The following is a 19,705-nucleotide window of genomic DNA, read 5'->3' on the forward strand; positions in this document are numbered from 1 at the left end:
CGCTAACGATCTCGCTGTCTGTGACGGGGCCTTTAGTGTGACGGGACCCTTAATTAGAAGGGGAAGAAGCATTCAGTGCAAAGGTAATGAAGGACTCAGTAAGAAGAGGATGAAGGAGTCAGGAATTAGGGAAGAAGGACTCAGGGAGAAGGGGTTGAATGACTCAGGGGTAAAGGGGTGAGGGACTCAGGGGGATGGTGATGAAGGAGTCAGGGAGATGGGGATGAAAGGCTCAGGAGACTGGGTGAAGGAGTCAGGGAGATAGGGATGAAGGATTCAGGGAGAAGGGGATGAAGGACTCAGGGAGAGGGGGATGAGGACTCAGGGAGTATGGGAAGAAGGACTCAGAGGCTCAGGGAGATGAAGATGAAGCACTCAGGAATAAGGGGATGAAGGACTCAGGAGGAAAGGGAAGAAGGACTCAGGGAGAAGGGGTTGAATGACTCTGGGAGAAAGTGATGAAGTACTCATTGAGAAGAGGATGAAGGACTCAGAGGGATAGGGGTGAAGGACTCAGTGGATGCAGGACTCAGGAACATAGGGAGTTGGGGATGAAGGACTCGGGAAATGGGGGTGAAGGACTCAGGGAGATGGGGATGAAAGACTCAGGGAGATGTTACGAAGGACTCAGGGAGAAAGGCATGAAGGACTCAGGGAGACAGAGATGAAGGATTTAGGGAGAAGGGGAAGATGGACTCAGGGGTATAGGAATGAAGGACTCAGGGAGATGGGGGTGAAGGACTCAGATGGGGTGAAGAAATCAGGGAGACAGGGGGAGGGACTCAGTGAGGAGATGGTGAGTAACTTAGAGTCTTTCTATGTCCTGGCAGTATTTACATCTTTTTTATGTAAATGCTGAATAAAAAAAACTATACAATATATCCTAGAGATTTTTACACACCTTATCCTTTACTGCTCTCAGGAAGTTCGAATAAAGAACCTTGCAGATCTGCTTTGAGAGGTTAATCAAAAATTCAAGTAATCATATACAGTATCTATAGAATACCAGTCATGACTAAAGAAAGAAATGTATTAAATTTCAGAAATGTATTATTATTATTACTATTTATTTATTCATTTTTTTAAGCAGATGACATAATGTGTAATTTGCAAATGCTAAACTTTCTTTCCATGGCAATCGACACCTGTGCAGTAGAATGCACTGAACACATTGCTGACATATTTCTTATGGAGAAAAAAAATGATATCCTGGTCAAAAGAGTTACTAGCTGTAACAATGTAGAAACCATAGTTTGACATACTATATGAAGCATATGCTATTTACAATGTTTGCACATACATTCAAGCATTATGAGTTGATTCTGCATGTGACTACAATTTTTCTTAACCCTATTTCTGCTATATTATTTTTTCACATAATTTCGTAGTTTACGGTACTTTTAGTATTTACAATCATATACACTATTTTTAAAATTTAATTGACTATAATATATTATATACAATATTTTTAATATTTCATTGACTATACCATATAATATAGAATATGTTTAATATTTATTTGACTATTATATCTAATATATGAGCTTGAGCTAATTTTGATGTTTGTTTAATATAACTTGGTTTGTACAAATTTATTTCAGCCACAGACTCTTTTATACCCACTCGACTAGTTGGTGGGAGCTCTCATTTTGAAGGAAGGATTGAAGTCTACCATTCTGGCCAATGGGGCACAGTTTGTGATGACCAGTGGGATGATGCTGATGCTGAGGTGGTCTGCAGACAGCTGGGACTCGGGTAAAAATAATTTTTGTTGATGTTGTCTTAATCTTTTTGTCTTCTGAGAACAAGTTGATCAACTAGTATAGTTTAAACCAAAGTGGAGAGAGAGCCGCTAATTATCAGATACTTGTGATTGACAGACCTGACCTGATTAACTGGGATTGTATCTAGTAATACTTGAAGTAGTTGCCCATTTTCATAAAAAAATTGAAGTCTTACCAGCAGCCAGGATCTAGCATTGCCTCACCTCTACTCCCAATCAGTCTTTATGTATGTCTGTCACATAAACCTGTAAAAAAGACCACTATGTATCAATAGAGAGGGGGCGCTAAAGATACAAGGGATTCAATAGATAAGTAATACTTATTTGTAAATTATTACCTGCCTGTATCCCAATTTCTTAGGAAAATGGACAAGTCCTTTAATTTTACCTGCAGTGGATGCTGGTCTGACTTCATTTTAGAAAGGGATTCTCTTTTTGAGAAAACTGCTAGTGTGTATTGTAGTGATTGCAGCCACCACTCGAATCCTGCTTGTTCTGAATATATGGTGCACAAAAACTAAAAACATCCATCTCTTCTACAAACTCAATTCCGTGTTGGGACACTGTTTAAAATGTAGGAAATTTAGAATGGAATGATGTGGAACATTCTTATAGGAATATTTTATTTAAACTTATATGTAGAACCAGAGTAGAGACAAGGGGTGACAGCAACATTTGCAGCGAATTGGCAGGGTTGGTACTACGCTAGACTGGCTCCCCTGTGACGTGATCATTGGGCACCATTGAGTTGCTGCTACAACTGGCGTTCATAGGAGACATGTGCATGAAAGTGTGGCAAACACCGCTTCTGATCGGCAGTGAAATCATCCCCTCTGGTCAGAGAGCTGCGGTTCCCACGCTGTCAAAAGACATCGTGATTGCTCAGCTGTGATCGGAGGTATAAAGTTTTCTGTTTTCTAATAACAGCAAGAGCAGGAGCGGTGGATGGAAGTATTCATCAGCCGCTCATGAGCTGCAAAGAAATAGTAAAAAAAACCTGCGTGGGTCCTCCTGCATTTTTAATAACCAGCCAGGCAAAACTTACAGCTGATGGCTGCAACCCACAGCTGTCAACTTCAACAAGGCTGGTCATCAGGAATAGAGGTGTCACCACACTGTTTTTTAAATTATTAAAATAAATAATTTGAAAAAATGGCGTGGGGTCCCCCCATTTTTGACAACCATCCTTGTTAAAGCAGACATCTGGTGGCTGGTATTCTCAGGCTGGTAAGGGGCCATAGATATTGGCCCCCCAGCCTAAAAATAGCAACCCACAGCTGCCCAGAAAAGGCACATCTTTTAGATATGCCAATTCTGGCGCTTTACCCTGCTCTTTCCACTTGCCCTGTAGCAGTGACAAGTGGGGTTCATATTTGTGGGGTTGATGTTACCTTTGTATTGTCAGGTGACATCAAGCACATGGTTTAATAATGGAGAGGGGAAGCATTTTGCCTCTTTCTTGTCTGATATAGAATTCTAACTGCTCAACAGGCCTGGGTCTTCTTTTGCTGGATTTTTAATTTCATAATGCCCAAAATGTTTTCTACTGGTGAATACTCTTGACTGCAGATGGCTGGTTCATCACCCAAACTCTTCCTCTGTGAAGCAATGCTGTTGTGATGGATTTGTGGCACCCCCCAGGAGTAAGGCCGCCACAGTGACTTTGCCTTCCTCCAGGGAGGGTGATGTCATGCTTGGAAGCAGTGAAGGGTCTCTCTCGCAGTCAACCTATGCATGCAATACAGTTCCACTCCAGGCCAGCAGGGGGAACTCTGAACCAGGATTAAGGGGAGGAGTGCCCTCTGAGGGTCAAGAGGAAGGAGTGGTCAGTTAGTGTGAGGAGGTCCACGTGTGCAGACGTGTGGAGAGAAGCTGGAGGTTGAGCTGAGGAAGGAGAGCTCCCTCACAGCGAGAGCGCATGAACTGGAGCCTGGTCTCCACGGTTGTACGGATACTAACGGTCCTGCAACAGAAACCAGAGGAGTAGGAGGCTGTAAATGCCCTACTCTCATCTAAGACTCGGAGGCACAACAGCACGGAGTGAGCCAAGAGAGGAATACGGCTTCAGCTGTCTGCCATATGAGGTAGTTCTAAGAGACAATAAGAGAAGTAGGAGGAACTCCAGTGTAACTCAGTACTAGGAGTACTTCATCCAAATAGGCGCTAGGAAGGAGACTACACAGCCCTTCTGCTGAGAGAGAATCCTGAGCTGCTTCCAGGCTAGCCTGCTCCGTTATCATCTGTAATCAGGATACTGGACTGCAGTTATCAAGTAAAGGTACAGAAATTGCACCCCGCTGTGTCTTTGTCTGCTTCCTACCCTTCCGGCACCGCTACATCCCCGTGCCAACCACATCTACACTGCCCTGGGACTACAGCTTTACCTGTGGGGAGCTTTTACATCTTTGCTGCACCATATCATCAGTCCCAGTGGATCTGCATGCAGCGTCGGCTTAACATCTCACTTGCCGAACACCACAGGTGGCGCCACAAACTATTCCATTAACTACATTCCCCCATTACTTGGACGCCCAGGGCCACGGACCGGGTCACCGCTGCTGTGACACATCCCGCTGACACCGGCCCGGTACCGAGTACCCCACAGCCCTGGGAGGGTGACCCAGATTCAGTATGTAGTTTAGCATTGTGCTGCTGAAATATGGTCTTCCGTAAAAGAAACATTGCTTAGATGGGAGCAAATGTTATTCTAAAGCATCATTATAATGCTCAGAATTGACTGTGCCTTTCAAAATGTGCAATCTGCTCATGCCATAGACACTAATGCAGCTTTATACGATCAGAGAATTAGGTTTTTAAACTATGCGCTGATAACAAGCTGGATGGTCCCTCTCCTCTTGAGCCTATAGTACATTACATCCTTGGTTTCCAGAAAGAATTTCAAAAAGTCTGATCACAGAACAATTTCCCATTATGCCTTTTGCTTTGCCCCAGAAAAGATGGCAGTGTTTCTGGATTGCGGTGATATATGGTTTTTTCTTTGTATGAAAGAGCTTTAACATCCAGTTTTGGATTGCACTGCCATATGTGTTCACAGATAATGATTTCTCAAAGTATATTTCATGTAGTCCAGCCTGAGGGCTTGTAGGTGACACACATCCAACACTGACTGATGGCCTTGTGCCTTGTCCTTTCTTCAAAATATTTCAAGGTTGAAAATGGCCATGGGTCTTCAATTGCAAATATTAGGCTGTTGAGTTTAGCTCAGGAGACCCTTGGCCAAACCTTACTTTGCAGTCTGTACTCAGACTATGAATTATACAGTAGATGTGTGAAGCCTTAATTTAGTTTTAGTCTTCTTCTAATACAGATGCACACCTTCCTAAAGAGTATCACAGAGATACCGGCAAATGTGTTAAAAATAAAAAATTATGCAGAAAATATATTTTCCCTTTCAACGCCTTAATATATTCTTAAATGAATAACATTTTGTTAGTTTTACAGAAAAGGCTGTCCTGTAAGGATCATAATGAAAATATTAGAAATGTCATAATATTTCACCTTCACAGAAAATTAATATCGTAACTAACCTAATATGAAGGATGAGCCAGCAGAATAAAGGTCATTATTCAAGCATGGCTCAAGTGTGCTGATTCATCACACTACAACATAATGGCTTTGAGATGAAAAATATTTTATGGAATATAGACCTCAGGAAAAAAGCGTGGAAAACTTGGGTGTTAAATGCTGCATAGAAATTTATTTTATAGAGAATTTTGCTTAGAGATAAATGAATCATGGAGGTCAACAAAGTGACATTAGCCTAATACTAGGAATAATAATAATATGAGAACAAGTATGACTTGTTACCAGTGTCCTTGTGCTGCCCCTCATGTAGGAGATTTATTATCATGCATTATAGTGATTCATGAAAATGTTGCTTTTATCAGAAGGGCTTTTACCACAGCTAGTTATATGTGATGTATTAAGGGGTAATCTCCTAGTTAATATTTAGCATACAGCTGCATACACACACAAACATGCAAACAGGCCCACATGTATACATACATTTGCTATCTTCTTATAGCCTTCTCCTTCTTTGTGGGCCTCCACCATTTTCATTTTCAGAGTCCTAGGCAGCTGTTTAGAAGAACCCATGGCTGCTGTTTTTTGGCACAAGGTTAGAGGAGGCTGGGTTTTTATAAAGCTGGTAAATTTGCATCACCTGGCCTTTCCTAACGATAATAGTGAACAAGGCATAACCCTAAGGCTACTGTATGTGCGGATTTTGTTGCAGCTCCGCAGCATTTTTGGACGTGTGGAATTGCACCAAATCCGCAATGTAATGCACAACCAATGTTAATGGGAATTACAGAATTGGTGTGCACATGCTCCGTAAAAATCCCTGTGGATTTGCCACGTTTTATTTTTCGCAGCATGTCAATTCTTTTTGCGGATCTGCAGTGTTTCTGCACCTATTGACTTCTATTGAGTCAGTCAAATCCACAGCAAAACCGCAGTTGTAAAAAGATTTGCGGATTTGCTGCGGATGAGCGTGCAAAAAACACTGCAGAAAGCAGGAGGAAGAGTGTGTAGGTGGAGACTATGTGTGAGCAGAGAATATGTGCGTGTCTGCGGGTGTCTGTGTATCTGCGTGTGTGTGCGTGTATTTGCGGTTGTGTGTGCTGCTGTGTGCGGGTCTGTGTGTGCAGGTCTGTGTGTGCAGGTCTGTATGCAGGCAGGCATCGCCTGATGGAGCTACCAGTCCCATCCAGCTGTGTGTGCTCTCACATAGAACAGTGACAGCATTAGCTGATGATGGGATAGTAGTCCCATTATCCGGCTACTGTGTTGAATAGTAAAAAAAAATACATTTACATATACACATACAGTACTCACTCACCAAACAGCTAATCCCCGACGCCCTCAATCACCTGCAAAAAAATAAAATAATAAACCAACACAAATTCTTCCTGATCTGATGTAATTCATTTAATAACGAGTGTCCCATGACAATCTTCCGTGTAGAGCTGTTGTGGGGAGGAGGACTCCCAGTCAGTGAAAGGACAGGTACCCAGGGGATCGCCATCAGGGTTCCTGAGGGAACGATACTGGGAGGACAGTAAAAGGAAAGACTTGACTGAAGTTGTCAGGGAAACAGGGGGCGGGGCAAGCATAAAAGGAGCAGGGGGCAACCCTGAAGTGGCAGTTGACAGAGAGCATGACAACAGGCAGGAAGCCGTGTGAGACAGAGGACCGAGGCAGCAGACGGTGTGTTGTGGAGAGACCGACAGGGGCCTGTGAAAGGAAAGCTGCGGACTCACCGACTAGTGACACGTGAGAGACTTACACCGGTGGCCGTTCCCCACATACGGTCCCATACAGCCACTCCCACTGCTTCCCACCCTGTTGTGACAAGGCGGCTACCTCAGGCAACCGCTGCGACGACAGACCATTCCTTTACAGCGGTCAGCACACTGCCCCCTACCTTCTCCCACAGCTGCGGCCCTGTCATCACCAGCCCCAGGGGGCGCCACCTCGCTATAGGCGGTAGTAGAGGCCCCCATCCGGTTTGCTAAGGGACCCTGAGCAGAGTTTGGTGAATGGTTATATTTAAAGACTGCGTCATTACCGCACCCCTTCAGCACTGTTTCTTCAGGGCCTGTTGCGCCCCACCGGCATCGCTTCTTCAGGGCCTGTTGCGCCCCACCGACACCGTTTCTTCAGGGCCTGTTGCGCCCCACCGGCACTATTTCTTCAGGGCCTGTTGTGCCCCACCGGCATTGTTTCCTCAGGGCCTGTTACGCCCCACCGGTATAGTTTCTTCAGGGTCCGACGAGCCCAAACCTTCCCGGAAGATCGAGGCATCAAGGTAGCCGCATCAACGACCTCTAAGCGGCCGCATCTGCAATCCTGAGTGACACATGGAAGGATAAGTGGACTCTTGAAAATACGTGTTATAGTTTGGCCATAGTCTGGCTTCCGTCACCCGGACTAGCCGGGTTACTCGCAGTTACACAAAAAGTACCGTTTAGTTCATTGAGTCCCTGTGAGGACAGATTGCTTGTTCCCCCGTTTTGTCTGTTCAGTATAGCCCTAGTGGCTTCAATTTATAAAAGTTCATTATACAAGTCATACCCTGTCTCGTGTCTCGTCATTGCATCCTGAGAACCTGCTAGAACCCTACACTTGGCGTAATCGGCAGGATGCAGTCTCCGAGCATAGACAGTGGTGCCCCAGATCAGGGTAGAGCTGTAAACTCTACAAATGATGAGGGTCCCCGTACCAGCATATCATTGGGGGCCATGCTGAACAACCTGCCTAGATTTTCCAGCTCCAATACTATGTTATGGAGCTGGACAGAGCGGATGCGGGGGCTCTTTCGGATGCACACAATGACCCCTGATCTGGAGGCTGAGGTGGCACTCATGGCATTGGACAGGGAGGCGCGGAGGTCAGTGATGTTGAAACCTCCGGGTCACTGCAACACTTTTGAAAAAGTGTTACAGATAGACGATCACAGAGTATATGAATGTCCTCCAAGAATTGCATACGGCTATAGAAAGAAAGGACGGGGTAGGGGCAGGACCTGTTGACATTACCCTACATGACCTACTGGTGACTGGTTTGCGAGATCCATTAGTCAAACAGGCACTGCGGGAACAGATCAGGATGAATCCCCAAATAGATTTTTCAGAGGTGGGAAGTCAGGCACGTGCTTGAAAGCAGGCGCAGGGGATGGCGGTCCCCGTGGGGAAAGTCCGAGGTGTGGAGGCCTCCGCGAATGTAGTCAAGGAGCCTCAGTGGGTGGAAGAGATGAAGCAAGAGCTGAAAAGTATTAAGGGCGAGTTGGTCGAAGTAAAGAGAAGAACCGAGACCGGGACTGGACTACCTGGCTTTAACCCCGGCTTCTGGGGATCATGCTCCCCGCGGGGTGGTCAACCTACACAGGCCCGGTGTTTTGAGTGTGGAGAACTAGGCCACTTTGCCTGAGAGTGTCCGCGGAGTGGGAGATACCCACCCCGGCCGCCATTAAACTAACGGGCTCCGGGCTGGGGGGACGTTGCTCGGAGCCGAAAACCACAACTAGGGGTGGTGGAAATCCCGAAGATTTGGTAGCAAAATGCCCGGTGGTTTGGGCAGAAGTGTAGGGCCGGGCCTTCCGGTGCCTGGTGGACACGGGGTCACAAGTAACCACTATGCCCGCAACGTATTTTCAACAGAACTTCCTGGAAGCAGCAAGGCCTCAGTGGGGGCCCGTGTTCAGACTAGTAGCTGCCAACCAACTGCTGGTCCCAGTTGCTGGGGTGGTGTGGGTGCAAGTGACGCTGTGCGGTAAATCCTTTGGTCGCAGAGGGGTGGTACTGACTCAAGGAGAAGCTGAGAAGCAACACCCCGTCACCCTAGGCATGAATGTTCTACGAGAGTTCGGCAACCTACTGCTCAATGACCCTACACAGAAGATTCTGAAGCAGTGGGGTTCTCGCACAGCCCAGGGACAGGTATTTCAGCAGCTGGTGCGGGGAGCACGGGTACATCAGGACCACCAGGAAGGCGAGGCTGGGTAAGGTCATCATGCCAGCGACTCCCCTGCTTATGTTACCTCCTGGACAGACTGTGGTGGCCCTGCCCATTTGAGCCCCGATACCGTTAGAGGGCATGGAGGTGCAGGTGGAGCCATGTCACTCGGAGCGCTTACCTCCTGGCATACTGGTGGCCCATTCCCTGGCTACCGTGCAAAAAGGAGACGTCTTGGTGCGCTGCGTTAACCTTGAAGACCAAGACACCGTTCTGAAAGCACGGACTGTGCTGGCCAAACTAGTAAGGCCTTTAGAAGAAGTGCTGCCAGCTCCTGCGGTTCAATTACAAGTACACCCCGAGGATCCTTGGGAAGTAGCAATACGAACCTTACAGGCCCACGAAGTCTCAGCACAAGAGAAGGGCCGAAAGATTTTGGAGCAGATGCGGGTCAAGCTTTCTGGATTAACTGCAGCCCAACTCTCACAGATAAAAACAATGCTGGGACAGTACCATGAAGTATTTGCTAGTCATGAGGACTATTTTGGGTGTACCACCGCCATCACTCATGAAATCCCCACAGCAGGAGCGGCCCCTATCCGGGAACGATATCGACAGATTCCACCACAACTCTATCAAGAGGTGAAAACTTTGCTGGCCCAAATGCTGCGAAAAGGGGTGATACGGGAAAGTCAAAGCCCCTGGGCGGCCCCAATCGTGTTGGTCCGGAAGAAAGATGGTACACTACGATTTTGTGTGGATTATCGTAAACTGAATGCTTGCACTATTAAAGACTCATATCCACTGCCCCGCATAGAAGAATCCCTGTCCGCCTTGGGAAAAGCAACATATTTTTCAACCCTGGACTTGGCCAGTGGGTACTGGCAGGTGCCCATGTCAGAAGAAGATAGAGCCAAGACAGCGTACATATTGCCCATGGGACTGTTTGAGTTTAATTGGATGCCGTTTGGTCGAGCCAACGCCGCCGGGACCTTTCAGCGATTGATGGAGCGGTGTATGGGAGATCTCAATTTTGAGACTACGTTGATCTATCTGGACGACATCATCGTCTATGCCGCCACCTTTGAGGACCACCTGAAGTGGCTGGGACAGGTACTCAGCCGGTTGCAAAAATACGGGTTGAAGGTGAAGCCTCAGAAATGCCACCTATTTCGCTCTCAGATTGAGTATCTGGCTGATGTCATTTCGGCAGAGGGTGTGAGGCCATCCCGGGAGAAGGTTGCTGCTATCCAGGAATGGCCTGCCCCCGAGACGGTGAAAGATGTGCGGGCTTTTCTGGGGTTAGACAGATATTACCGTCGCTTCGTAAAGAATTTTGCATGTCGAGCTCGAGCCCTGCACGAACTGCTGAAGGGGGCTCCCGCTGGGACCAATGGGCGAAAAATCCAGTGGCAACACCCTCAGGAAGAGGCCTTCCGAGACCTCAAGGCTGTGCTCTTGGATGCCCCAGTGTTGGCTTATGCGGATTTCTCCCAACCATTCATCCTGCACACTGACGGGAGTCTTCACAGGCTGGTGGCAGTGTTGTCACAGGTTCAGGATGGCTGGGAGAGAGTGATCGCATATGGAAGTCGCTCACTCCATGACTCCGAGTGTAACCCTGACAATTACAGTTCTTTTAAGCTCGAGCTCCTCGCAGTGGTGTGGGCTATGACGGAGAGATTCGCAGAGTACCTAGCGGGCTCCGAGGTGGTAGTGCAAACTGACAACAACCCGCTGGCTCATTTGGAAAACGCAAAATTGGGGGCTCTGGAACAGCGATGGGTGGCCCGGATGGCGAAGTACAATTATAAGATTATCTACAAAAGAGGGGCTGAAAATGTCCTTGCAGATGCCCTCTCTAGGATTCGACCTACAACTCCAGGACAGAATCGAGACAAAGAATTAGATGGAGAGGAAATACCGTTCGCTCTCACTGCTGCCGTGCTCACAACTGACAATAAAAAAAATCTTCCTCTGAGACCCCAAGGGGCATATTAGAACAATCCCGGGATAAGTGGATACAACAGCAACAAGAAGACAAAGAGGTTGGCCTTCTCAGGACATGGGTTGCCGCTGGGCAATTACCCCCTGACTCTCAACGGCAAAATTTGACTCAAGACCTGTTGCTTATGCTGCGACAATGGGAGAAGTTGGTTATCCGAAAGGGATTATTGTATCGTAAAATAACATCACAAACAACCTCAATAACGGTTTGGCAGGTGTTTACGCCAGGAGCCCAACTTCACGTACTGGCTCGGGAGGCTCACGAAAAAGGGTCCCATTTCGGAACAAAAAAAACTTTGCAATGGCTGCAACAGAAAGCTTACCACCCGCGCTTGCCGGCTGTTGTGGACGAAATTTGCTTGACCTGCCGCTTGTGTGAATTAGCCAAACCACCCTCTCAGCGAGCCGCAACAGACTTTTATGACCTCAGCGCCCCTTGAGCTCCTGATGGTGGATTATCTGACCATTGGGCCCGCATTTCAGGGATATGAACACTGTCTCATTATGGTAGATCATTTCACCAAGTTCGCTGTGGTCACCCCCACTCGGGATCAGACCGCAGAGTCAGCTGCCTCCGCCATTTGTAGAAACTTTATACAAGTATACGGCTGTCCTCAACGAATACATTCTGATCAGGGAGCATGTTTTTTGGGAAAAGTCATGGAAGAACTACATCACCTCTATGGAATTGACAAATCCCAGACCACACTGTATCACCCGCAAGGGAATGGGGCTTGTGAACGATTTAATCGGACATTGATTCAGATGTTGCGCACTCTGGAGAGTGACAAGAAGGTCCGTTGGCCCGAATATGTTTCCGAATTAGTTTGGGTCTATAACAATAGGGTACATCGAGTGACTGGCTATACCCCCTATTCCCTGTTGTTTGGGCGAGAAGGTAAAGGGATCACGGAGGTGGAGATAGACCCCGAAGAACCTCAGCCCTGGACTGGAGTGTCGTCTTGGGTCCGAAATCATCGCCATCGGCTGCAAACTCTTCACCGAATTGTACACACCAAGCTCCGAGACTGGGAGCACCCCGGTAGGAATGCTACCCCGCCTCCTCACCTCCAAAGCGGGGACCGGGTGCTTGTACTAGATCAACGCCCCCAGAACAAACTGGAGCCACGTTGGGAAGAAAGTCCTTATCGGGTCTTACGCCGTATCCATCCGGACAGACCGGTGTACGAAATACGATCTGAGGAGGATGAAACACTGCCCACTCGTGTTGTGCATCGTAATATGTTACGCCCATGTACTTCCTCCGACCCAAAGCAACCGGAAACCTATCCCGTCGACATCTGAACAGTCTTCCGTATGTTGGGACCCGGGCGACGACGAAGATAGTCTCCCAGGACCCGGAGGCCCTCCACTCAGAATTGATTCATCTAACACAATTAACCCGCCCGCACCAACCAGCCCACCGATGTCCACCACCCCAGACGACTCTACCTCAGTCGAACTTAGACGCCCTGAGCGGTCAACAGCCGGCAAACCCCCTGAACGATATGAGCAAGATCAATTCATGTGGCAAGGAACAATGAAACCTCTACAGACCGATCTCAATAGACTAAGGCCCTCGCTCGAGGACTGGCGGGCTTACAGGTTGGGGGAGTGTGAGGAGGAGGACTCCCAGACAGTGAAAGGACAGGTACCCAGGGGATCGCCATCAGGGTTCCTGAGGGAACGATACTGGGAGAACAGTAAAATAAAAGACTTAACTGAAGTTGTCAGGTAAACAGGGGGCGGGGCAAGCTTAAAAGGAGCAGGGGGCGCGCTGAAGTGGCAGTTGACAGAGAGCAGGACAACAGACAGGAAGCCATGTGAGACAGAGAGGTCCGAGGGAGCAGACGGTGTGTTGTGGAGAGACCGACAGGGGTCTGTGAAAGGAAAGCTGCGGACTCACCAACTAGTGACACGTGAGAGACTTACACCAGCGGCCGCTCCCCGCATACGGTCCCATACAGCCACTCCCGCTGCTTCCCACCCTGTTGTGACAAGGCGGCTACGTCAGGCGACCGCTGTGACGACAGACCATTCCTTTACAGCGGTCAGGACACTGCCCCCCTGTCTTCTCCCACAGCTGCGGCCCTGTCATCACTGGCCCCAGGGGGTGCCACCTCGCTACAGGCGGTAGTAGAGGCCCCCATCCGGTTTGCTAAGGGACCCTGAGCAGAGTTTGGTGAATGGTTATATTTAGAGACTACGTATTTACCGCGCCCCATCAGCACTGTTTCTTCAGGGCCTGTTGCGCCCCACCGGCATCGCTTCTTCAGGGCCTGTTGCGCCCCACCGACACTATTTCTTCAGGGCCTGTTGCGCCCCACCGGCATCGTTTCTTCAGGGCCTGTTGCGCCCACCTCCACCGTTTCTTCAGGGCCTGTTACGCCCCACCGGCACCGTTTCTTCAGGGCCTGTTGCGCCCACCGGCATTGTTTCTTCAGGGTCTGTTGCGCCCCGTCGGCACCATTTCCTCAGGGCCTGTTACGCCCCACCGGTATAGTTTCTTCAGGGCCCGACGAGCCCAAACCTTCCCGGAAGATCGAGGCGTCAAGGTAGCCGCATCAACAACCTCTAAGCGGCCGCATCTGCAATCCTGAGCGACGCATGGAAGGATAAGTGGACTCTTGAAAATACGTGTTATAGTTTGGCCATAGTCTGGCTTCCGTCACCCGGACTAGCCGGGTTACTCGCAGTTACACAAAAAGTACCGTTTAGTTCATTGAGTCCCTGCGAGGACAGATTGCTTGTTCCCCCGTTTTGTCTGTTCAGTATAGCCCTAGTGGCTTCAATTTATAAAAGTTCATTATACAAGTCATACCCTGTCTCGTGTCCCGTCACTGCATCCTGAGAACCTGCTAGAACCCTACACTGTCACATCAGAAAATGTGACCACTCTACAGGGCTCCGGTGATACAGTAACAGGAGATAAACCTCCTGCCGTTTATCAATCCGCCGCCGTGAATTCACCGGAGTTCATGCTGTCACTTGTGGCACCACAGCGTGAGAAAATTCTCATGCAGCGGTAGTGCCGTAAAGTGAGAGCACAAACTCCAATGAACTACACTCCAGGAGTATTATCTCCAGTCACTTTATTACCAGCGGCCTTGTAGAGCAGTCACATCTCCCGATAAAGATCATTTTCTCCCCAGGTTCAATAGCTAATCTAATATATAAAGCTCAAAGTGTGTATGTATGTGTGTATGTCCGAGATAGGCATCCGCACCGTCGCAGCTACAGCCACAAAATTTGGCGCAGTCACACGTCTGGACCCCGAGAGCGTCCTAAGCTATGTTGTGAGGTGAAATTTTAACCCCGCGTGTTCCAATTCACCAAACAATTTTGCCCCTATCTACATACTGGGGAAAAAGTGTGTGTGTATCAAGCCCTGCCCTTCATTATGCAGCATATAATAAAACAAAAAAGGCAGATTGGCAAAATTTCACACAAATCCCCCAAGTGGGCCAGACAAAATTGTTGGTACCTTTCTGAAATTGAGAGTTAACAACTTTGTTTCAAGCATGTGATGCTCATTCAGACTCACCTGTGGCAAGTAACAGGTATGGACAATATGAAAATCACACTTGTAAATGTAATTATTTTGGGTGATCTTACATACGCTTCTTTTCTTGTTTGCTCCCTAGTTATTTATTCAAGTGTGTGGTCAGTGATCCCCTAAATATTTGCTGTGCCCTCATGTCTTATTAACGCTATATTTCATAAGCTGTGTTTTTCCCGCATCGTTCTCTATGCATTTTTCAGGGGTAAAAGATGATGCTTTTACTGTCCTAGCAAAGTGAATGATATTTCTGAAATCTCATGCACATGCTGATTATTTTTTCCTCATGAATCATCAAAGCTTTTTTTTTCTATTTCGCTGCATGTCAATTCTTTCGGCATTTTTACAGTGTTTTAAATGAATGGGAAAAAATACAAGCTAAAACACACCAAAAACAAATGTAAAAAAGCATAAAAAATAGGTGCATTTTTCCTTCCAACACTTTTTTTGTGCACAAAAATCTGCTGCAAATACTGTGCACATGTGCGCATATTGTTACCACTGTAAGTATTGAGTCTTTGCATAAACTTGATGTATCTAATATATAAAGCTCAAGTGTGTGTATGTATGTATGTATTTATGTATGTGTGTATGTCCGGGATTGGCATCAGCACCGTCGCAGCTACAGCCACAAAATTTGGCACAGTCAAAAGTCTGGACCCCGAGAGTGTCCTAGGCTATGTTGTGAGGCAAAATTTTAACCCTGCGCGTTCCAATTCACCAAACAATTTTGCCCCTATCTACATAATGGGGAAAAAGTGTGTGTGTATCAAGCCCCGCCCCTCATTATGATGTCACAATGGTTGCCATGGCGATGCTGATGTCATCATAGGTTGCAAGCCCCGCCGCTCATTATGATGTCATAATGGTTGACTATGGGATGAAGGATGTGTGATGGGTATATGGGCACTGGACTATGGGATGGAGGATATGTGTGACGGGTATATGGGCACGGGACTATGGGATGGAGGATGTGTGATGGGTATATGGGCACTGGACTATGGGATGGAGGATATGTATGACGGGTATATGGGCACGGGACTATGGGATGGCGGATATGTATGATGGGTGTATGGGCACAGGACTATGGGATGGAGGATATGTATGATGGGTATATGGGCATGGGACTATGAGATGAAGATGTGTGATGGGTATATGGGCACTCGACTATGGGATGGCGAATATGTATGATGGGTATATAGGCATGGGTCTATGGGATGGAGGATGTGTGATGGGTATATGGGCATGGGACTATGGGATGGAGGATGTGTGATGGGTATATGGGCACTCGACTATGGAATGGAGGATATGTATGATGGGTATATGGGCACGGGCCTATGGGATCGTGGATATGTATGATGGGTATGCGGGCACGGGACTATGGGATGGAGGATAATTATAATTTGCTATAACTAACCACAGTTAGTTACTATGTCCGGGCAGCGCCGGGCTCTTCAGCTAGTTTGTGAATAAAAGTGTAAAAGAGTCTGAAATGTTTATTGTTTTTACTTAAGTAAACCATAGAAACATCTTACTAAAAAATCTAAAGATAATGAAGCAGCAAACTTTGTGAAAACATAAATTTGTATAAGTCTCAAAAATTTTGGCCATGACTTTATTTGTTGAAGGAAATATAAAGTGGACAATCCCTTTCAGCAAATCTTTTGGCTTTTCACTGGGAAGACACCACTTGATTGGGTGACACGTGGTGACCACTTAAGGGGGACACGTGGCTCCAGAGCAACCAGGCACCATACTATATGGGTAAGCTTTAAAAAAGCTGTGACTTTATTTGGCTCTTTTTTGAGGTTTCTATTGCTAGTATTTTGCGGATTGGCTTTTGTATACATGTAGCGCTATTGTTTTTTATGGTTATTATAACATTTGGTGTAAAATGAATTTATTATGGGCCATTCAAGCTTTCTACTTATACATATGTAATAGTACCACTTTTCTATGGTCATTATAACACTTTTGTGTATAATATTTTATTATATGCCACCTAAGAGTTTTTTTGCTCTGGTTTGCAATGGTACATATACTAATTAGGGTTGGATGATATACTCAGTTTTAATATATTTTTGTACGCATTTATTTATAATTAATAAATACTATTTTTCACTTTATCACATTGTCGTGCACTTTATTATATGTATTGCACTCCTCTTTTCTTTATGGTATATTCTGTTTGGAGTTTACATTTACTTTATCCGTTAGGACTATTTTTGGGCACGTATTATTTATTCACTAGGTTTATTATTGATTGAACATAGGTGTTATTTTGCCCATAGTTGCATTTGGAAATCTGTGGATGTGTTACAGTATATACTGTCTGTAACGCAAGTTTCACACACATGTTTTGCAGTCTGTACTCAGACTGTGATACACAGACTGCTCATAATACAGTCCATGCATTGAAGTCTGAGTTAAAAACTTGGATGTGTGAAACCAGCTAAGGCTTTTTTGACACATCAGTGTGTCCGGTACATGTGGTGACAGTTTTCACTCCAGAGACACTTACACATGTAGACCCGTTCAACTCAATGTGTCCATGGGCAAAATATGTGGACATGTCCATTTTTTAACAGCAGCACAAGCAGCAAAACGTCCTGCACATGTGCACTAGGATGACACACATGGATGTCATCCCTGTGACACATACCAGTGCCTGAGAAGCAGCCGTACAGTTAGCGCTGTTCCCCGGTGCAGGGTGCTGAAGACGGCTCACATCACTCTCCCCTGCTCTCCAGGTGATCAGTGCGAGCAGAGGAGAATGTTGAGCGCTATATTCAAGTGATAACCATGAGAGCAGGCGACTACTACTCCCATCATCCTACACCTGCTGCCGCTAATAACAGTGAGAGCAGGCAGCGGCTGATGAATACTCCCATCAGCCGCTGCCTGCTCTCACTGTTATTAGCAGCAAGTGTAGGCTGATGGGAGCAACAGTCCCATCAGCCACAGCCTGCTCTCGCTGTTATCATTGAGTATAACTCTCATCATTCTGATGAGAGCACTCTTCTGCACCCAGTACCGGGGAACAGCACTAATAATACTGCTGCTTCCCTGGCACCAGTACGTTTGGTACTGATGCAGCACATGGCTGTCACATGGTTACAGCCATAAGCTGCGGCGTAACGCGCATAGGGGCGGCAGGTTTCACAGCGACATATACAGCACATGTAAGTTGTTACTTTCAATGCAGCCCTTGTATCTCACTTTGGAATTTGTATAGGCAGTTTTTACTCTGGGTACACTTAACGCCTACCAGGCTTTTTGATATAAGGCACACGTGCACTTTATATTCAGCAGTTTACTCTTGGCACTTATTGTATGCAAAACCTTATCTGGGCATACATATTATGTAAATGGGGAGTTTGCTGTTTACTATGCATTCTATTTGCGAAAGGAAAGTAAAGAAACTACATGTTTTATATAGATAAAAACTTTATTAACTGTCAAGGTGCTGGTTTAATTATATTGTGCTTATGTCTTCTGTAACTTGCATTTAGCATTTATGCTCTGTTAATTATTCTAAATAAATTATTTAGCTTGAAAAACTCCAATTTTGATCTCTTGTGATGCTTAATAGCTCATTCATGAGATTTTTTTGCTATTAAACTTAGTTTAATTGTAATTTATTTACCAGAACTAGTGACATTATAATAACCTGCTACAAAAAGTTAAGAATAAATGGAAAATAATGTCATTGTAATGTAATTTTATCACATGTCACTAACATTTCATTGTATGGCATAGAATGGAGTACTCTGCAAAAATCAGAATGGACCCTCCACTTATGTTTTGCCCACTGCACCTAGAACAATACTGCCCGGTGTTCTTACACCTTACTCTAGTAGGGAAGAAGGGTAACGTGATCTTTGACTGACCCCTTATTGATCACTTGTTAGTTTTACAATATCTATGTTTTGGCTAATATAAGTGAACATCCATTCAAAAACTCGAAGTCGTAAATAGGAGAATTACGAGTGATGTGCAAAATGGTAACAGTGTTTTCAACTTTCAGGCTCCACGTCTCACCATCCACTGCTGCTTTGATTATGAGACTACCATCATTTCATAGACAATCATCTTGGCTTTCTCATGCATACATTTGACTTGAAACTATTTAGCATATGATTAGTTATGCAGATTCTTCTCATGTCACTGCATTGTTACTGATTTGCTCCTAAAAAAATCTATATTTTAATTTTTATTATTTGTCAGTGTGGTACATAAGAATTTACATGATGGGATACATTTTTAAAGAAATTCCTTCTAGCCTATGCATCTTATAGAAAATTATTTAGGATTTTCTTGTCTTGATTGTACTATGTACATATAGGATATTGCAATCAAAATATATAAAATGGCACTCAGACAGAAAACTTAACTGATTTTTGTAATCATCGCAGGTGACTTTGTACTTTTCTGAATCATCTTTTTGTCCTGATTTCAAAAATGTATATAGTTTTTCTGTAGCACGTATGGTTTCCATGGAGCAGCATCATTATTATAAGGTATAGGACATATACTGGCAACATTAAGAAAACAGTAATCTACATATCAGAAAAAAAATGCTTCACCTTACAAAACAGTTTTTATTGAACCAAAACAATTTCACATGCAAAATAGAAACCAAAACGTTAGCAGAAATGAAAAGTGCTTGACATTAGACTGTCATTGATACGATTTATCAGGGTTGTCCCTATATAACATCCAACAGTAATCTGCCATCACTGAGCCATTCCAAAAACCCTGGTAGCGCTGTTCCATTACTTTAATGTCCTGGTGAAACTTCTTGCCTTGTTCATCACTTACATCCCCAAGATTTCGAGGGCAGAAATCTAAATGTGATTGCAAAAAGTGCATTTTCAGAT

General features: G+C 45.7%; 1 protein-coding gene across 6 annotated transcripts in view; it reads left to right on the forward strand.

Moving 5' to 3' along the window:
• Positions 1–19,705, forward strand: part of PRSS12 (serine protease 12) — a 497,636-nt gene that overhangs the window by 301,695 nt on the left and 176,236 nt on the right. For all 6 annotated transcript variants that reach the window (XM_073571862.1, XM_073571866.1, XM_073571863.1 and 3 more), the window contains one exon: positions 1,602–1,755. In XM_073571862.1, the coding sequence (XP_073427963.1) occupies positions 1,602–1,755 (154 nt within the window). The remainder of the gene's footprint in view (positions 1–1,601; positions 1,756–19,705) is intronic.

Source organism: Dendrobates tinctorius, unplaced genomic scaffold (genome assembly GCF_039654945.1).
Source record: "Dendrobates tinctorius isolate UK_male_01 unplaced genomic scaffold, ASM3965494v1 ptg000030l, whole genome shotgun sequence".
NCBI classification, from domain to species: domain Eukaryota; kingdom Metazoa; phylum Chordata; class Amphibia; order Anura; family Dendrobatidae; genus Dendrobates; species Dendrobates tinctorius.